This window comes from Phalacrocorax carbo, chromosome 5, assembly GCF_963921805.1.
Source record: "Phalacrocorax carbo chromosome 5, bPhaCar2.1, whole genome shotgun sequence".
Lineage (NCBI taxonomy): Eukaryota > Metazoa > Chordata > Aves > Suliformes > Phalacrocoracidae > Phalacrocorax > Phalacrocorax carbo.
This window is the reverse complement of record NC_087517.1, coordinates 7,894,728-7,911,030: the sequence shown is the minus strand read 5'-3', so window position 1 is coordinate 7,911,030 and position 16,303 is coordinate 7,894,728. Positions and strand designations below refer to the sequence as shown.

The following is a 16,303-nucleotide window of genomic DNA, read 5'->3' as shown; positions in this document are numbered from 1 at the left end:
CCCTGCCATTGGTGCGGCGGCGGCGCATGCGCCTAGCGGCGGTTTGCAGTGCCCGTGGCCGGCGGCGCCATGATGTGGTTCGGCGGCTCCATCCCGGCCGCTATCGCCGCCGCCAAGCAGCGGAGCTCGGTCTTCGTCGTGTTCGTGTCAGGTACGGGACGAGGTGGGGCGGTACTGGGTACCGGGTCCTGCCTGGTGCCCCCTCGCCGCTGGGTTGGGAGCAGCCGCTGCTGAGGCGGGCCTCCGCGCTGCCGTGCTTGTTCCTCAGGCCGGGCGCGACGGTCCTATTGGAGTGCAGGTCCCGGGCCCACCCGCTGCCCCATGCGGCACCGTGCCCGCAGCTGTTCCCCCGCGTTCTGAGTCGGCCCGGCCGGCCCGCGGCCCTTTCAGCCGCTGCTCCTCCGCTCGCCCCCGGGCGGAGCTTGCCGGAGGCTCCGCAGCGCCTTCGCCAGCTGTTGCTTCCCCGCCTCCCCCGCCCGCCGTGCAGTGAATTGTGCTGTGTCAGGACGAGTCCCTGCTGCCCGGCCCGGCGGTGCGCGGCCTGCCGTGGGGGTGCCCAGCCCCCGGCCTTGCTCTTCGTACGGCATATCGTGGCTTTATGCGCTGCTCTAGGCAGTGGAAGTAGCTGCTTCGATGTTTCGCATTTCCCTTCATTATATCCTTGCATAAGCCTGCATTCAGCTCTTCCTGTTGTAACTTTCCTAGCTGTATGTGTACAGCGTCCTTTTTCTTTCCAGTTACCCATAGTGTTTGTTCGGTTGCTGAATGGTAATTGAAACCTGCAGAAACTCATGTTGTCTTTGCGTACGTTGCCTGTCTGGAAGAATGAGAATGGGGAAAGGAGAACATTAGACAGGCTCTTTAACTTTCTTCTTGTGTTTTTATGTACGTGTGTTTGTTGTTTCTTTTGTTTTTACTGTTGCCGTAAGTGCCTGTGGCTTTAAGTGTTTCAGATGCCTCATGAAAAAACAACCACGCTAATGTGTGACTAGTGCTATTCCCTTGAGAATTGTTGAACAGTGGGATTCACTTAGCTTCAAGAAGTTCACTCCCAAAGGGGATGTGAACAGAAAAGCAAAGCACAGTTAAGTTTCTTTGTCCACACAACTCTCCGTATACTTAGCGAACAGCATTTTCTACTGGCTAGTAAACATACTGCTAGAAATCAAGATCATCTCAGCACACAGCGTGCTGTGTTGGTGTTGGAGGAAGGGATGGGGTAATGTATGCAGGCTTTAAGGAAGCGTTTTAAAGCTTACAAATTATGGCAGGTGGGTGCTATGATGTGAAAGCCTTTTACCACTAGAAATTTTTTTTTTCATAAACATACTTTAGTGTGTTTACCTGCAGTGCCTCCCTGGTAGGCCTCTGCCTTCATAGTCAATGATGAGTCGATCACAGTATGTTGTACAAAATTAAATGGAAAGTCAGGTGGTAAACAACAGGAAACTTCCTGATACGGGTGTTTTGCAACCCTTGACATATTCACCTGTAAAACATAATGTGATGTGACTTGGTTAAAGGCTCATCTTACACACACCCCCCCCCAACTTCCTACTCAGGGTTAGAAGTTCTGTACTAAATTTCTTGAATGTTTCAAATGCTCTTTATCAGGTTTGCATGGCAAGGTTTTTGGTAGCAGGGGGGCTACAGGGGTGGCTTCTGTGAGAAAATGCCAGAAGCTTCCCCCATGTCCGACAGCCAACGCCAGCCAGCTCCAAGATGGACTCTCCACTGGCCAAGGCCAAGCCCATCAGTGATGGTGGTAGCGGCTCTGTCATAACATAGTTAAGACGCAGGGGAGGAAAAGCCTGCACAACTGCAGCTGGAGAGAGGAGTGAGCATATGTGAAAGGAACAACCCTGCAGACACCAAGGTCAGTGGAGAAGGAGGAGGAGGAGGTGCTCCAGGCGCTGGAGCAGAGATTCCCCCCCAGCCCGTGATGAAGGTCATGGTGAGGCAGGCTGTGCCCTGCAGCCCGTGGGAGTTAACAGTGGAGCAGATATCCACCTGCAGCCTGTGGAGGACCCCACACCAGAGCAGGCAGATGCCTGAAGGAGGCTGTGATCTCATGGGAAGCTCACACTGGAGCAGGCTCCTGGCAAGACTTGTGGACCCGTGGAGAGAGGAGCCCGTGCTGGAGCAGGTTTGGTGGCACGATTTGTTCCTGGACTACACTCTGTAGAAAGGACCCACGCTGGAGCAGGCCATGAAGAACTGCACCCTGTGGGCAGGACCCATGTTGGAGAGGTTCATGGAGAACTGTTTCCCATGGGAGGGGCCCCACACTGGGGCAGGGGAAGAGTGTGAGGAGTCCTCCCCCAGAGGAGGAAGGGGCAGCAAAGACAGGGTGTGATGAACTGACCACAACCCCCATTCCCTGTCCCTGTGTGCTGCTCGGGAGGAGAAGGGAGAGAATTTGGGAGTGAAGTTGAGTCTGGGAAGAAGGGCAGGGTGGGGAGAAGGTTTGTTTTTTATTTCTCATGATCCTACTCTGACTTGGTTGTCAATAAATTAAATTAATTTCACCAAGTTGCACCCGTTTTTCCTGTGATGGTAATTGGTGAGTGATGCCCCGCCCTTATTTTGATCCATGAGCCTTTTTTCATGTTTTTTCTCCCCCATTCAGCTGGGGAGTGATGGAACAGCTTTGGTGAACACCTGGTGTCCAGCCAAAGTTAAGCCACCACAAAGATTTTTAAATGGTAATTCAGTACCCATGAGTATTTTGAACTTGGTATATGTATAGGGTTGAGAAGTGCGCATTGTAACTTTTTTCCAATACTTGTAATGAAACTAAAATTGTACGCAAAACTGGCTATTTGTTTTAGATGTCAATGTTGACTGGTTTGTTGTAGAAATATGTAGATATACCGAGTGGAGATAAACTTATGACTGCAGGGATGTAACCGACTTCACGGAATGGTAGGGGCTGGAAGGGACCTCTGGAGATCATCTCGTCCAACCCCCCTGCTTGAGCAGGCACACCCAGAGCAGGGGCACAGGACCGCATCTAGGCGGGGTGTGAATGTCTCCAGGGAAGGGACCCCACAGCCTCCCTGGGCAGCCTGTGCCACTGCTCTGGCACCCACACAGGGAAGGAGCTTTTTCTCATGTTTAGCTGGAACTTCCTGTGTTCCAATTTGTGCCCATTGCCCCTTGTTCTGTCGTTGGGCACCGCTTGTCATGTTGTTGGGCACCACTGTTTTGACACTGTAGTATGCTGTAAGGGTTTTATATATTTTGTTTTGCTTGTTTCTATGGGCCCTGAAAAAGGGGGAGTGTTGCTTGGGGTGGGCATATCTCCAAAATCAAAGGGTTGGAGAGTTCTGCTGAGTTCTGGTGTACCCTTGGAACAGTGGGATCAGGGCACCTGACCTGTGATGGAGCTGATGGCAAAGCAGTTCTGCTATACCTGCTGGGAAAGGAAATTGAGAAGCCCAAGAACATACTTTCTTACCGTGAGTGGAAACAGGTGTGTTTGAAGGATGCCAAGTGCTGAAAGAATAGTCTGTTTTTATGTGAGAAGTGATTGGGTTTGTTTGGGTAGATCCATGTTTAAAGCTGTACAGTTGGTGGTGATGGTAGCTTTCAGATGTTGCAGTAAACACTTGCCCATCGACATGGGAGGCAAGCTTTGAAAGCAGCTTTCTGAGCAGAAAAACATGCTTTCAGAAGCATTCATTGTTTCTGTTTTGTTTTGTACACTTCATCCAGTAATGTGTATGGGGGACAAAAAATAAAGAACAAAAAATTAGAGAAATAAAAATTATAAATTAACTGTAATTTTAGGGTGGCCACTGTGGAGGATGGCTATTAGATACAGCCTTGACAAAAATAACTGAGTTCTGGTAGGTCCATCTCTGTTTGGTTTCTGCTACCATCTGTCTGTCCCTCTCCCTCTTCACTGCACTTCTCTAAAGCACTAGAAAATGAAGATCTGGATTATTCTTTCTGATTCTAGAAAATTTCCTAGTCAAGCAAGGAATAATGTGGCTATATATCTTAATAACGAGGTGGTGTTCATGACTGCAATTGCGTGTTGTTCGAGTTTTTTTCTTTATCTGCAGCTGCAATCCTAACATTTTTGGTTCACTCTTTCAAACCTTCACGACATACTCTGGTAATGCAGTTGTATAAGCGTATGAAAGATCCTGTTGAATTCACAGGAAGTTGAAATAAAAGGGACTGTTCCAAATTCTCCAGGGAGCATGAGGTGAAGCGTGTCTGCCTTACAAAACTGATTTTAAATATTAAGGTGAGATGTTAGATTAGAGGATTCTGTACACACAAAGCAAGAAGGTTGTGTTTGGGGACCAGGAGAGTTACTTAGTGGCATCAAATAAGTGCTAGTAGGTTCTGCTGCTGCAGTAGGAAAAAGTATTCCTGATACTGAAACAGGTCTGGTGAATGTCTGTGGTTTCTTGTTGGTAGCTGCTCTGTAGATGATTTTCTAGCCTGCAGAGTTAAACTCCTCTCCTTATGAGTTATTAATCTAAAGTTAATTGTTCATTTGATATGAAACCCCCTCAGATCCTCCTGTGTTCTGATTGAGGTGTTTAAGGTTGTTCTTTCCAAAAGTTAGACATGTTCTGATCATGAAAATACCTGGCCACTCGTAAAAAGTGCTTTTCAGAAGTGAAAAAACAACGGGGGGGAGGAGAGAAAAAACTTCAAGCTAAAATGCTCGTGTTTCTTTTATAACATCTGCAGAAACACTTCTTCATTTGTTCATAACTTTATTTTTAGATTACTGTTTTTACAAAGCACTGATTTGCAATCAACAAGCTATTTGTTAGCATTTTATATCCAAGTTGGATCAAAGCACTCTTCAAGTTAAGTATGTGAACTGATGCAAAGGGGAGGAGGAGGTGAACAGCTTAATGTCCTGGCTTTCTGTCATTTCCAGAATGGGCAATCCTTACTCTTACCAAGTAGTTACGAGATGTTGGACATAGATAAGCCCAGCTGAATTCTCATTCTTCTGAAAGGAAAACACTTTTCCCTGATGACTGTGTGCTGAGGAGTAGGGGAGTTGAAGTCCTTCGACAACCTGTGATGGTTTTGAATTAAGTTCCTTGTACAGGAAATAAATCATTGCAGAAAAAGTCTCTTCCAATTGTCTGAAGTGCTTGAGAAATGATAGATATGGTTTCCGTGTGTAGATATCTAAATTTTCCTGACCAAATTAAGAGATGAGCAAGTGTGACTGCAGATTGTGTATGGGTCTTTCCACTAAGCAGAAAGCAGTGCTTTTGTTTGAGAAACATAAGAAATCTAAGTGTCTTGGGCACTAGAATTCTGAGGTGGTTGTGATATCTCAGTGTTTAGCAGAATTATGAATTATGTCAAGTTCTAGCTTGACCTCTTGACTTCTCTGATGCTTTTCCTGTGACCTGGCAGTTTTCATTTCAGGATACAGTTACTACTACAAAACTAAAAAATTAACCTTAACCCCGAATTGAGAAAGGGTTATCGAAACAAAGGTGCATGAGAATAAGAAACTACTCTGTGGGTAGTCACAATATTAAACTGTGCTTCATGGCATAGAGCTTTATAAAATATGAGTTATCAGCATTTTCATTCATGGGTTGCATCTCTCAGACTGTACTGTGAACAGTCTCTGATCTGTTTTTGTCTTTCAGCATTCTTTTCCTTCAGCGGTTTTTTGTAGGAAAAAGTTAGTGTTAGGCAAGTATTCAGATATTTTTAGTAGCCTAATCAGATGAGCACGTCCTTTTTGAAAAAGTGTGTGGTGAAGCAGCTGTCTGCCTCTGAGCATTTGGAACTGGGGGAGGAGGCCGAACCACTCTTGACAGGACAGCTGCATCCGTTGACCACAGTTGGAAGGAATGCACTTAAAGGAAGAAGAAAGGTTCCTACATAAAATATCCTAAATATTTACTTGCTTCTGTAGAATAATAGTAATAGGGATGAACACTTTCTTACTTGCTCCAATACTTGCAGGGCAAAATCAATACATATGGTTGGAAAACACTTTTCCAAAGTCGGTGTGTTTTTGATACCTGTCTCTCTGGAAAGCATCGTGGCCAGGCAGTCACAGCCTTAAGGCAGCAGTGCTTCACGTGAACAGGAGACTCCACATATAACTACTGATCTCAAAATAGTAAAAAATAACTGTATGAAATGGTGACCGGGATGAAATAAACAAATGGTTTGTTGTTGTCATTGAATAATGGACTACTGTACTTCCATGCTTGTGACTCAAATTCTTCAAGAGTACAGTTGATTCTAAGGTGCTAGGAAGTAACACAGATTGAAGGAAAAACAAATGACTGCAGGCCAGTTTACTTGTTGAAAGATGGTTAATATTTATTGTAATCTATTTATTAACTCACATCCTCACTAAACCAGTGCTTTGGAAGATACATGTATGATTGACATGTTTCATCTGATTAAAATAACACTTCTGAATCTCTGGCCCCAGAGCACCTTTTCAGCTCCCCTTAAGTAGCTCGTACTTCTACTGTTATTCTTGTTGCTCTGCACTCCTCACTCCTTTTCCTCCCTCTCCTACTGTTACTGTTTGTGCAGGAACTAGAATACAAAGCTAAGTTACAAATAATCCTGCAAATAAATGTTTCTTGGTTTGTGTGTTTTTTAACACCATCAAACTGTGAAACCTTCTCTGCTGAATTATGTATTTACAAGGAGTGAAAAATATAGTTTTACCTATTAGCAGCTGGTGTACTAATATGTAACTAAATTTCTAATGAGGGGTAAGCAGTGGATAGTTTTGGCATATTAGCAGGTCAAGCTTCATGTTAGGGAGAAGCGGTGGTTTGTTCTGACTGTGCTGTGGGGTCCACTTTCATATTGTGAGAGTATACTCCCTGTAACATGAAAATGAGGCCCTTTGGTGATTGTGCAATTAGATGATGCAAACAAGCCGATCTTCAGACTCGCCATCACCTCCAGTTCCTCTATGTTCCATCTGGGTGGTCCAGAGTCTTCTGCTCCCTGGGATCAGCTCACTGTGTAGTTGAATGACTGTGAAAGCTACATCCTTGCTGGCTTGGAAGGATTTTTGGTACATTAGGTTTTCGGCATGTTAGCAAGGCGAATCAGCGGGAGTGAATTGTCTCCAGAATAATAATAATTTTAAAAAGCCACACAAAAAAACCAAATCTGACTTGAAAATAATCACAAGAGTGTCTGTCAAAGGTGATTTGAATCAAAGCTAAAATCAGACCAGAAGCAGTAATTTGTGGTGGGTTTAGCTTCATACATGTGCTGTATCTTGCAGGTGAGGATGAGCAATCTACAGAGATGGCTGAACGGTGGGAAGATGAGAAGGTGACTGAAGCTGCTTCAGATGGCTTTGTTGCTATTAAAATCAACACTAAAAGGTCTGATCATATTCTAATTCTGTCTTTTATATGATCTTAGATTGATGATGAGAGTAAGAGGCTTTTGAAGTCCTCGCCTTGATTTGGAGGTAGTCTAAATACAGGTTCCAGAGCATAAGTGAATCCAGTATTCCTGAAGCCACTACAGCCTGAGAAAATTCCAGATTTCCAAATTTACTGTTGTGCTCTGCAGAATAGTCATTGCCTATTTTGGACTGTATTTCAGTACTAGTAAAAAAATGCTTGAGGTTGTCCATTTTCAACAGGAAGAGACACAAAAGTTATGTAAAAAATCTCGAATCAAAATGCAAATACTCTTGAGGCAGCTTCTGATTTGCCAAGTTACATAATGAATTTTAAAACTCCCATGAATTGCAAAAGATAAAAATCTGTAAAGCCCCAGAGAAAGTGTATTTGTCTCTATTGTAACACATAAAATAGGGAAGCATTGAAGGTCCTGAGTAAATTACTCGGCTATTTTTGTTATGTTTAAGTGTTCCAGTCCATGTGCAGAAAGTACACTGACATTTCCCAAAGTGGTGTTATTTTGAAATGCTCTACAGACACTTTATTAGGCTTACTATATTATTTGCACTCAATAGATGAGATGTCTTTTTCCTGAATTGCTTCTTAGCACTGTTTCCCTAAATCTTATGTAGTCAACTGTGATAACAGGGATCGTAACCATGTCAACACTTATGCAAAATGTTAATGAGAAGATGCAATGCAAACTGGCTTTCAGTGTTCTCTCAAGTATTTAAATAGTTTTGTGTGTGGTAGTAGGACAGTTATTTTTATGATGAAAGACTTAATCTGAAGTGTTGCGAAGTGATTGCTCCTCCTAAATGAATCTTTTCTTTTGAACAGTGAAGCATGCCTGCAGTTTTCTCAAATTTGTATCCTTTGAGATCAGTTTAGATGCTACATTATGATTACAGATAATTGCTCTTTACAAGTTAATACTCTTATTAAGATAAATATTTACAAGTCACGTTATTAAAAATACTTATTATAGCACAAAAATATGCAATAAACTTTGTAGTTAAAAGATATCATCTATATATTCAATTTACTGTCAGTTCTTAGAGAAAGTGAACAAGTTGGGGTTTTTTAGTGTTAATCCTGTGTAATTCTTCAAATAAGTTATCCAAAGCTTTATGTAAACAAAATAACCCATTGGTATTACTAATCAGTGTTAGAAAACAAACAAGCAATGCTTGAAATTTATTAGCTGAAGTTCAGAGTTACAGAGTAGGAAGAAAAAGTAGTGGACTGGGTTCTGTCAGCATCACAGGTATGAAGTTAGGTAAACATCTGCCTGCCTTAAGTAGGTCACTGCATGTAGCTCAGGAATTCTGTATGATGCTGAGAAAGGGAATTCATATCTTAACTTGGATTTTCTTAATGCTGCAAAGAATTCATTATTGTCTATATAAGATGTCGTCTCATGCTAAAACAAAATCTTTCAAAGCATAATTGATTGTCGGATGTGTGTGTTGGAGAAGAATAATGGCTTAAACCATTTCAAAGAAAAGAAGTACTAATCAGTTTTATGTAATATTTTCCAGCATTTTTATTAGCATCTTTTTTCTTTTTCCCTTGGCACTGACTACTAGCAACAAGGTGGAGAGAGAATATTGGGCTAGAAGGTTCTCTAGGAAGGACTTATGCTCTTCCTTTTAAAGTTACTTTGTAAGCTTTTGTAGTTTTTTGCCCTTAACTGTTGCTGTGCAGATCCTGTAGTGTGCGTTCCATCCAGTTTTTTTATAGGAGACAATGGAATCCCTTTGGAAGTAATTGCTGGCAGCGTTTCTGTTGAAGAGCTTGTTAACAGAATCAATAAAGTTAAACAGGTAATGCTTGCTAACAGACTGGATCTTTCAGATGGAGCTGGGTGTGCTCACATGCTTGGCAGGAGATGTCCCTGACCCTTAGCACATGCCTTGGGGAAGTAAGAATTATTGATTCTATATCCTTCAACAAAAAAATCTGCAAACTTCCATTCAGTACACAAACGGAACAGGTTGGAAAGCGCTATGCAGAAGCGTGACGTTATTTTTGTTTCACAGCTTGTTTTAGATCTGTGTAACACTGACAGTATTGAAGAAATATGTCAAGAACTCTAAAATGGAATGACATACAGATTGCTCTTTCAGTTCATACATGGTTTTGCGATACTGTTTTGTAATACGGATTTATAAAATTATGCCATGGAGCATTATATAAATGTAGATAATTTTATCCCTTTGATTTCAAGTGTAAGACTAAAATTAGGAAAAAATATTAAATGTATTATTGCATCATACTCAACATGTGGTAATTTTGGGTTCACATTTTAAATAGGACTGATTCACAAAAAATAGTTGAGTCTTGACCTTTGAACCTGTGGAAAATATTTGAAGTTTTATAGTCTCAGAGTTTTTCCACAATTTCTTAGATGCACACGGTAAAAGGGCAGCCTTTGGAAAACGCCAGTCAGTCATCTGCTCCCTGTGCCTCCTCTCAATCTGACAGTGCTCCAGAAAATACACAATCCAGAGCAGCAGAGCATTGTGATCCTCCTGAGTCTGTTATGACTGAGGCAATAAGACCTTCTGCTGGTAATGGTTAGTATTTTTACACAAATGCTAGCTAATTTGCTTTTGAAATAATTTTCCTTTTCTTAAGTTGTTATATGGTGGGATATAAAAGGCAATATATTGAGCGGACTTGTAGAGGAAGAACTTGGGTATCCCATAATGCTTCTTGCAAGCTTAAAGAGAAGAATAACTTGTCATTCTGCTCAGTTTTAATGAGAGGTCTATGGTTTATAATAAAAATTGTGTATGGTGTCTTGAAATAGGATTCAATTAAAGAATTTTCTTTGGGTTACTAACCTGAAACCAAACTGTTGTGGGGAGGGGAGTCTAAGTAATAGAACCTCACATCTCCTTGAGATAACCTGGTTGCTGCAAATTATGGCTAATGATGAGCATAATTCTTTTAATAAGAAATATACCTGTTATTTTTCTCTTACGCATTACTTTCTTGTAATCTTCTAAATCACTTGAAGATGGAGCAAATTCTGGTCAAGCAAGCCAGGAAGCAACTAATTCTTTGGATGAGCAAGTGAGTGATGCTCAGCCTGTGAATGATCTTACACTCAAAGTACAAAGGTAAGTTGTCTTTTGCAGACTTTCTAATGTGTTGTATTTGTTTCTCAGGAGGTGGTTTGTTGTTTGTTTGGTTTTTTTTGTTTGTTCGTTAACAGGCTTAATTACAGGATTCTTGGTGCTTATTCTGTTATTTGACAAATGTTTATGTAGCCTCATTTTTGTTGAGGGGTTTGTGACTATTCTGGGGCTGATGCAAAACCAGCTTTTATATTAATCTCACTTCTCACGTACCCTGAAAGCAAAGGGTAATCTGGGAAGCTGAAGATGTTCTTCTTACTTTAATATAACTTGAATACAGACAATGTTTGCTGAAAAAATTTTGAAGGAGTTAAAACATTGAACTGAAAGCACTTGAAATTGGGCTAATAAAGTGCTAACCTAGATTTTGTACAGAGATGCCATCTTATTTCTTGTCTATTTGATGACTGTTTGTAGTCTAGGCATATTAAAAAAGTCAGAGGAATCCTATTCTGAGACGACTCTTCTCAGTTGAACAGTAATGAGGTCTGATGAGCAATGCTAGTCCTAGTATTTCAAAGTATGGTGACCAGAAATATCTGCCTCAATACATGATTCCTTCATTAAATTGATTGCTTTTAAATACAAGATTTTGTGTATAAACTTGTTTTTTAGCCATCTGTAAGACTGATACTATTTGTAATATCCTATCTAAAACCAGTAACACATACTTAGCAAGTAAGATTATTTGTACTGCTAAAATATATTTTAAAACTTTTTCAATGCTTACTTTCAGTTTTCTTCCAAAGTTGTTGGACAATAAGTATATTTACCACTGATAAGAAAATATAATCAATATTTTAATATAAATACCGAAGTTCCCTTCTAAAAAGTGCATTACTCTTAAATTATGCTATATTTGCATATATCTACAGCATTTCTTTCAGGGGGAAGCTCTGTGGTAATTACTTTTCTTTTTAAAACAGCAAAACAGCTACTGTACAAACAAAATTTTTCTGATTATCTGACTTCTCGTGTTATTTGCTCATGCCTGCCCTTTCCTCAGACGTAAAATGTTGTAAATGACTACTTTTCTTAAGTCAATCCTTATTTAAGGCACCTTTCTGGAGAGATGAGACAGATGCATGTGCATCTCTGTCAGTGCTATATATCGTTTGCTTTCTATTTTAGGAAGTGATGTGCAGAAGAAACCAGATGGCTTAAGTAGCTAAGAAGAGATTGAGATTTAGTGTTTCTGTTACCACAGATCATGAATAGTATGTGCTTATTGTATGTCTTACAAGTTGGTTCAACGGTAAGAAGATGTAAGAGTCTTCATTTACTGAGTGGGAAAGGACAGAAGGAATATGTTAGAACTCCATTAAAAGTTGGAAACTAGGTGGTGAATTGCCACCTTGTCTTTTTATGGATAGTACCCCCGCATGTGAATGAGTCATTACTGTTACACTACTAGGTATTAGCACTGTGTTAGTTTGTGTTCATTTTCATGTGTTCTGTTCTTCTGTTAGTGGTTGCAAGTGCTTCATAAAAATTTTAAAATGTTAATAACAGATACTGCAATTTTAAAACTTTTCACTTCATTAAATTTAGAATAACAAAAAAGCTTGAAGAAAGACGAGAAGAGAAAAGGAAAGAAGAAGAACAGGTAACACAAAAATGTATAACCACTTGCCATATTTTATACCTGTATTTGAATAAATGCTTAACTTCTTTTTAAACAAATGTACCTCAATCTTGTCTTACTCTTGTCCGAGGCAATTTTGTGGTCCAATTTTTGTCTGTTGTTTATTCAGAAAGAAATTAAGAAAGAAATTGAACGGAGAAAAACCGGTAAAGAAATGTTGGAGTACAAAAGGCGACAGGAAGAAGAATTGACAAAACGTATGTTAGAGGAAAGGAACAGAGAAAAGGCAGAAGAGAGGGCTGCTAGAGAGCGCATAAGACAACAGATTGCGATGGTAAATTTTTCATTTTGGAAGATAGCTTGTGGCTTTCCTGTCCTACAAGGGCCACTGGTATACTAAAAGGATAAAATTTCTTATTCGGTGAAACTTTGGAAGGTTGTCCGTTTTTCTGTTGGGAATCCTGGGGCCTTGTAATAACTGATGCGTTTGAGGTTTATGTAGCATTTCCTGGGTGTAAAATGAAGCTTCTGCTTTCATATTCATGATGATCTGTTCTATCTGAACAAATGCACCAACTTGTCTGCCATATTGCTTGAGTCAGTGGAGAATTAACATTTAAACATAAAAATAATTGCAATTTAAGCATGGTTCTGGAACAGAAGCAAGGGGATATTTAATTGTGGAACATGCGGGAGAACACTGAGGGTTATTTTCTAAGTTTGTGTATATGTGCGTACGTATGTGGGTATCAACCTGTAACAACTGAAATCCCTCCTCATTATTAGACTTTGGTCTAGAGCACTTAGAACTGTAATTGGGTGACTTGTCATAAAGTTTTTCCTATTATTTTCACTGGAATGTCAAACTTGCATGGGGAGATGGTCTATTAACAACTATTTGCATGAAGTGACTCATGGAAAAGTGTGTCATCTTGGCTGATGACATGAAGTTGTGCAGTTTGGCAGCGAATAATTCTTTGCAGCACTACTGTCTTCTTCCTTAGTTGGATATTCAGTACAGATCGTAGCTCTCTGTTTTAGTGATTATTAAGCTACAATTTACAGTCAAAATTAAGGTTTCTGCTTGGTCCTTTCACAGGATCGTGCTGAGAGAGCAGCTCGCTTTGCAAAATCCAAGGAAGAAGCAGAAGCTGCAAAAGCTGCAGCTCTTCAGGCTAAACAGGCTGAAATAGAGGCCAGGAAAGAAGCATCTCAAAAGGAGCGAAGGTGAGTTCCTGTAGAGACAGACATGTATATTTTTGTGGAGAGGTAAAAAAACTTTACAAAAACTTAAAATATTTAATATACATCCTAATCTATTAATTGATGCCATGTTGAACTGTTTAAAGAGTGACATAAAAAGTTGGCTTTCTTTTATATTACTTATTCATAGCTATTTACATGAATTATGTTTTCTGATAACTTTCATCCGACAGTCCTGATTATGAAACAAGAACCACCTTCCCTTGTGTGTTATTTTAGTTAGATAAGAGCTTTTTCTGTCTGACTTTTGATTTAAATACCATATATAATGGGGCTAGGAGGGGAGCTAGATGAGGTGAGAATGTGATAAATACTGGACAGAATGACCAGATAATGTCAGTACTGTGCTGGGGAGCATGGTGCAGACCCAGCTGCGTGCACAGCTGGCTTGGATTCAGCAAGGCTTGATTGGGCTCATCAGCTGTCCGGGTCAGAGCTGCCTCCTTCTTTGCCCAATGCTACTATTCTCAGAAATATTCTGACTGTAGAGACCTTATGTGGAGTTGTGGAGTCACCGTGAGTCTAGTGCTGCCCTTGAACAGAGGGCGAGCACAGGGCTAACAGCCTGTGTTGGTGTTGAAACCCAAATGGTAATACTGGGCCATAGCTAATCAAATATACAATTACTGGCCAAGCTTGCTTAAACGTCTATGCCCTCATAGTACAACTTCTTGAAAAAAGAACAGTAGTAATACAGGCTACACAAAAGTAACGTGGTTTATATTTCATTCACTTATTAATCTTTTGCATGATCAATGTAAATATCTTGTTTGAATGGTGATGAGTCTTGGACTCTGGTAAAAATCAGAGGCAATGCATTATGGTATCTAAGTAGAGGGTTATCAATGGTGGATCCAAACTTATAACCCATCTGCACTGCCATAAGTAGGATGAGTGCCCCTCTCTTCCACGTTTCAATGCTGCTGACTGTTTGTGACTGTTCATGTGCTGACTGACCCCGATACATGCCCTGCAGTGCAATAGCCAGGATTCAGTTCCGCCTTCCAGATGGATCTTCCTTTACTAACCAGTTCCCGTCTGAAGCACGACTGGAAGAAGCGAGGCAGTTTGCTGCACAGGTAAATTGGTGTTCTGTTTTCTCAGCTACATGCTGGTTACAGCTTGGTGTAGCATCAACCAGTTGTTGATTGTGGTGTGTTGCTGTTTAGCCCCAGTCAGCAACCCAGCACCACGCAGCCACTCGCTCACTCCCCCCTGGTGGGACAGGGGAGAGAATGGGAAAAGTAAAAGTGAGTCAACTCATGGTTTGAGATAAAGGCAGTTTAACAGGTAAAGCAAAAGCTGCGCGGGGAAGCAAAGCAAAACAAGGAATTTATTCGCTACTTCCCATGGGCAGGTGGGTGTTCAGCCACCTCCAGGAAAGCAGGGCTCCATCACGCTTACTGGTGACTTAGGAAGACAAACACCATTACTCCGAAAGTCCCCCCTTCCTCCTTCTTCCCCCAGCTTTATATACTGAGCATGATGTCATATGGTATGGAATATCCCTTTGGTCAGATGGGGTCAGCTGTCCCGGCTGTGCCCCCTCCCAGCTCCTTGTGCACCTGGCAGAGCACGGGGAGCTGAAAAAGTCCCTGACCAGTGTAAGCGCTACTTAGCAACAACTGAAACATCTCCGCATTATCACCACTGTTTCCAGCAAAAATCCAAAACACAGCCCCATACTAGCTACTACGAAGAAATTTAACTCTATCCTAGCTGAAACCAGGGTGGAATTGTCATCAGCTGCTTTCCTTTTTGTTCATTTGAAGGTGGTTTTGTGGCAGCCTTTTCCAGCGCCACCGACTGCCTTTGTCTTACTGCAGCCTCACAGCAGTAAGAGGTAGTAGGACATGAGAAACCCTTCATTTCTCTGTAGGAAGGTGTTTGATAGTTTGATACAGAACTCTTGGGTCAGTGCAGCAAGATATACCCAATGGGTAAGTCTGCGGTTTGAAAAAGAGCAGTTATAAATAAAATCTTTTCTTTATATTTTCACAGATGGTTGGTAATGCTTATGGCAATTTTTCTCTAGCGACAATGTTTCCCAGAAGGGAGTTTACCAAAGAAGATTACGGAAAGAAATTACTGGAGCTAGAGTTAGCACCCAGCGCTTCAGTAGTGTTGCTGCCGGTATGTGTTGGGTTTTGGTTTGTTTGCCTTTCGCTTCCTTGCAAACAGCAATACTGTAGCTGTATAGCTGCTTTTAGTTGGCCATGATAATATTTGGCTTGAATTCTGGTCTTTCCTCTGTCTAAGACAGATTGCAGAATTACTTTAATTTGGACTGATTTGGATTATTTTTTTTTCTGAAGCAGCTAAATGGTGTAGAGATATTTGTCATGGAAAAAACATGAGAGAACTCCTTCCCTGTGCGGGTGCCAGAGCAGTGGCACAGGCTGCCCAGGGAGGCTGTGGGGTCCCTTCCCTGGAGACATTCACACCCCGCCTGGACGCGGCCCTGTGCCCCTGCTCTGGGTGTGCCTGCTCAAGCAGGGGGGTTGGACGGGATGATCTCCAGAGGTCCCTTCCAGCCCCCACCATTCTGTGATCCTGTAACTAAAGTTCTCTTGTGTCTACAGAGCTGCTTCTGAATTATGTATGAAATACTCTGTCTACAGGAGCATGACACTTATTTCTGACAAGTTTGCTTTATGTGTTCATGACCAGGCAGGAAGACCTGCTGCTTCTGTCGTTCAGGCTTCAGGCGGTGATCTGTGGAAGTTCTTGGGCACAATACTTTATCCCCTCTTAGCAGTTTGGAGATTTATTAGCAACTTCCTGTTTACGAGTCCGCCCCCCTCACAGTCTGCTGTGAGACCAGCTCATCAGCAGGACCATTCAAGTCCTTCAACATCTAGCAGCGTTGAGCAAAGCAGGTGATCAAAACTGTTCAAGTGTTTCTCAACTGC

The 16,303-nt window shown here is 41.6% G+C and overlaps 1 protein-coding gene across 1 annotated transcript in view; it reads left to right on the top strand.

Moving 5' to 3' along the window:
- The window catches only part of UBXN4 (UBX domain protein 4), a 17,605-nt gene continuing 1,302 nt past the window's right edge, over nt 1-16,303 (top strand). Inside the window, exons 1-12 of the mRNA XM_064451044.1 lie at nt 1-151; nt 7,268-7,370; nt 8,238-8,266; nt 9,105-9,223; nt 9,808-9,976; nt 10,423-10,525; nt 12,095-12,149; nt 12,298-12,462; nt 13,228-13,355; nt 14,368-14,470; nt 15,393-15,524; nt 16,062-16,270. Coding sequence (XP_064307114.1) covers nt 70-151; nt 7,268-7,370; nt 8,238-8,266; nt 9,105-9,223; nt 9,808-9,976; nt 10,423-10,525; nt 12,095-12,149; nt 12,298-12,462; nt 13,228-13,355; nt 14,368-14,470; nt 15,393-15,524; nt 16,062-16,270 — 1,397 coding nt within the window. The 5' untranslated portion in view covers nt 1-69. The remainder of the gene's footprint in view (nt 152-7,267; nt 7,371-8,237; nt 8,267-9,104; nt 9,224-9,807; nt 9,977-10,422; nt 10,526-12,094; nt 12,150-12,297; nt 12,463-13,227; nt 13,356-14,367; nt 14,471-15,392; nt 15,525-16,061; nt 16,271-16,303) is intronic.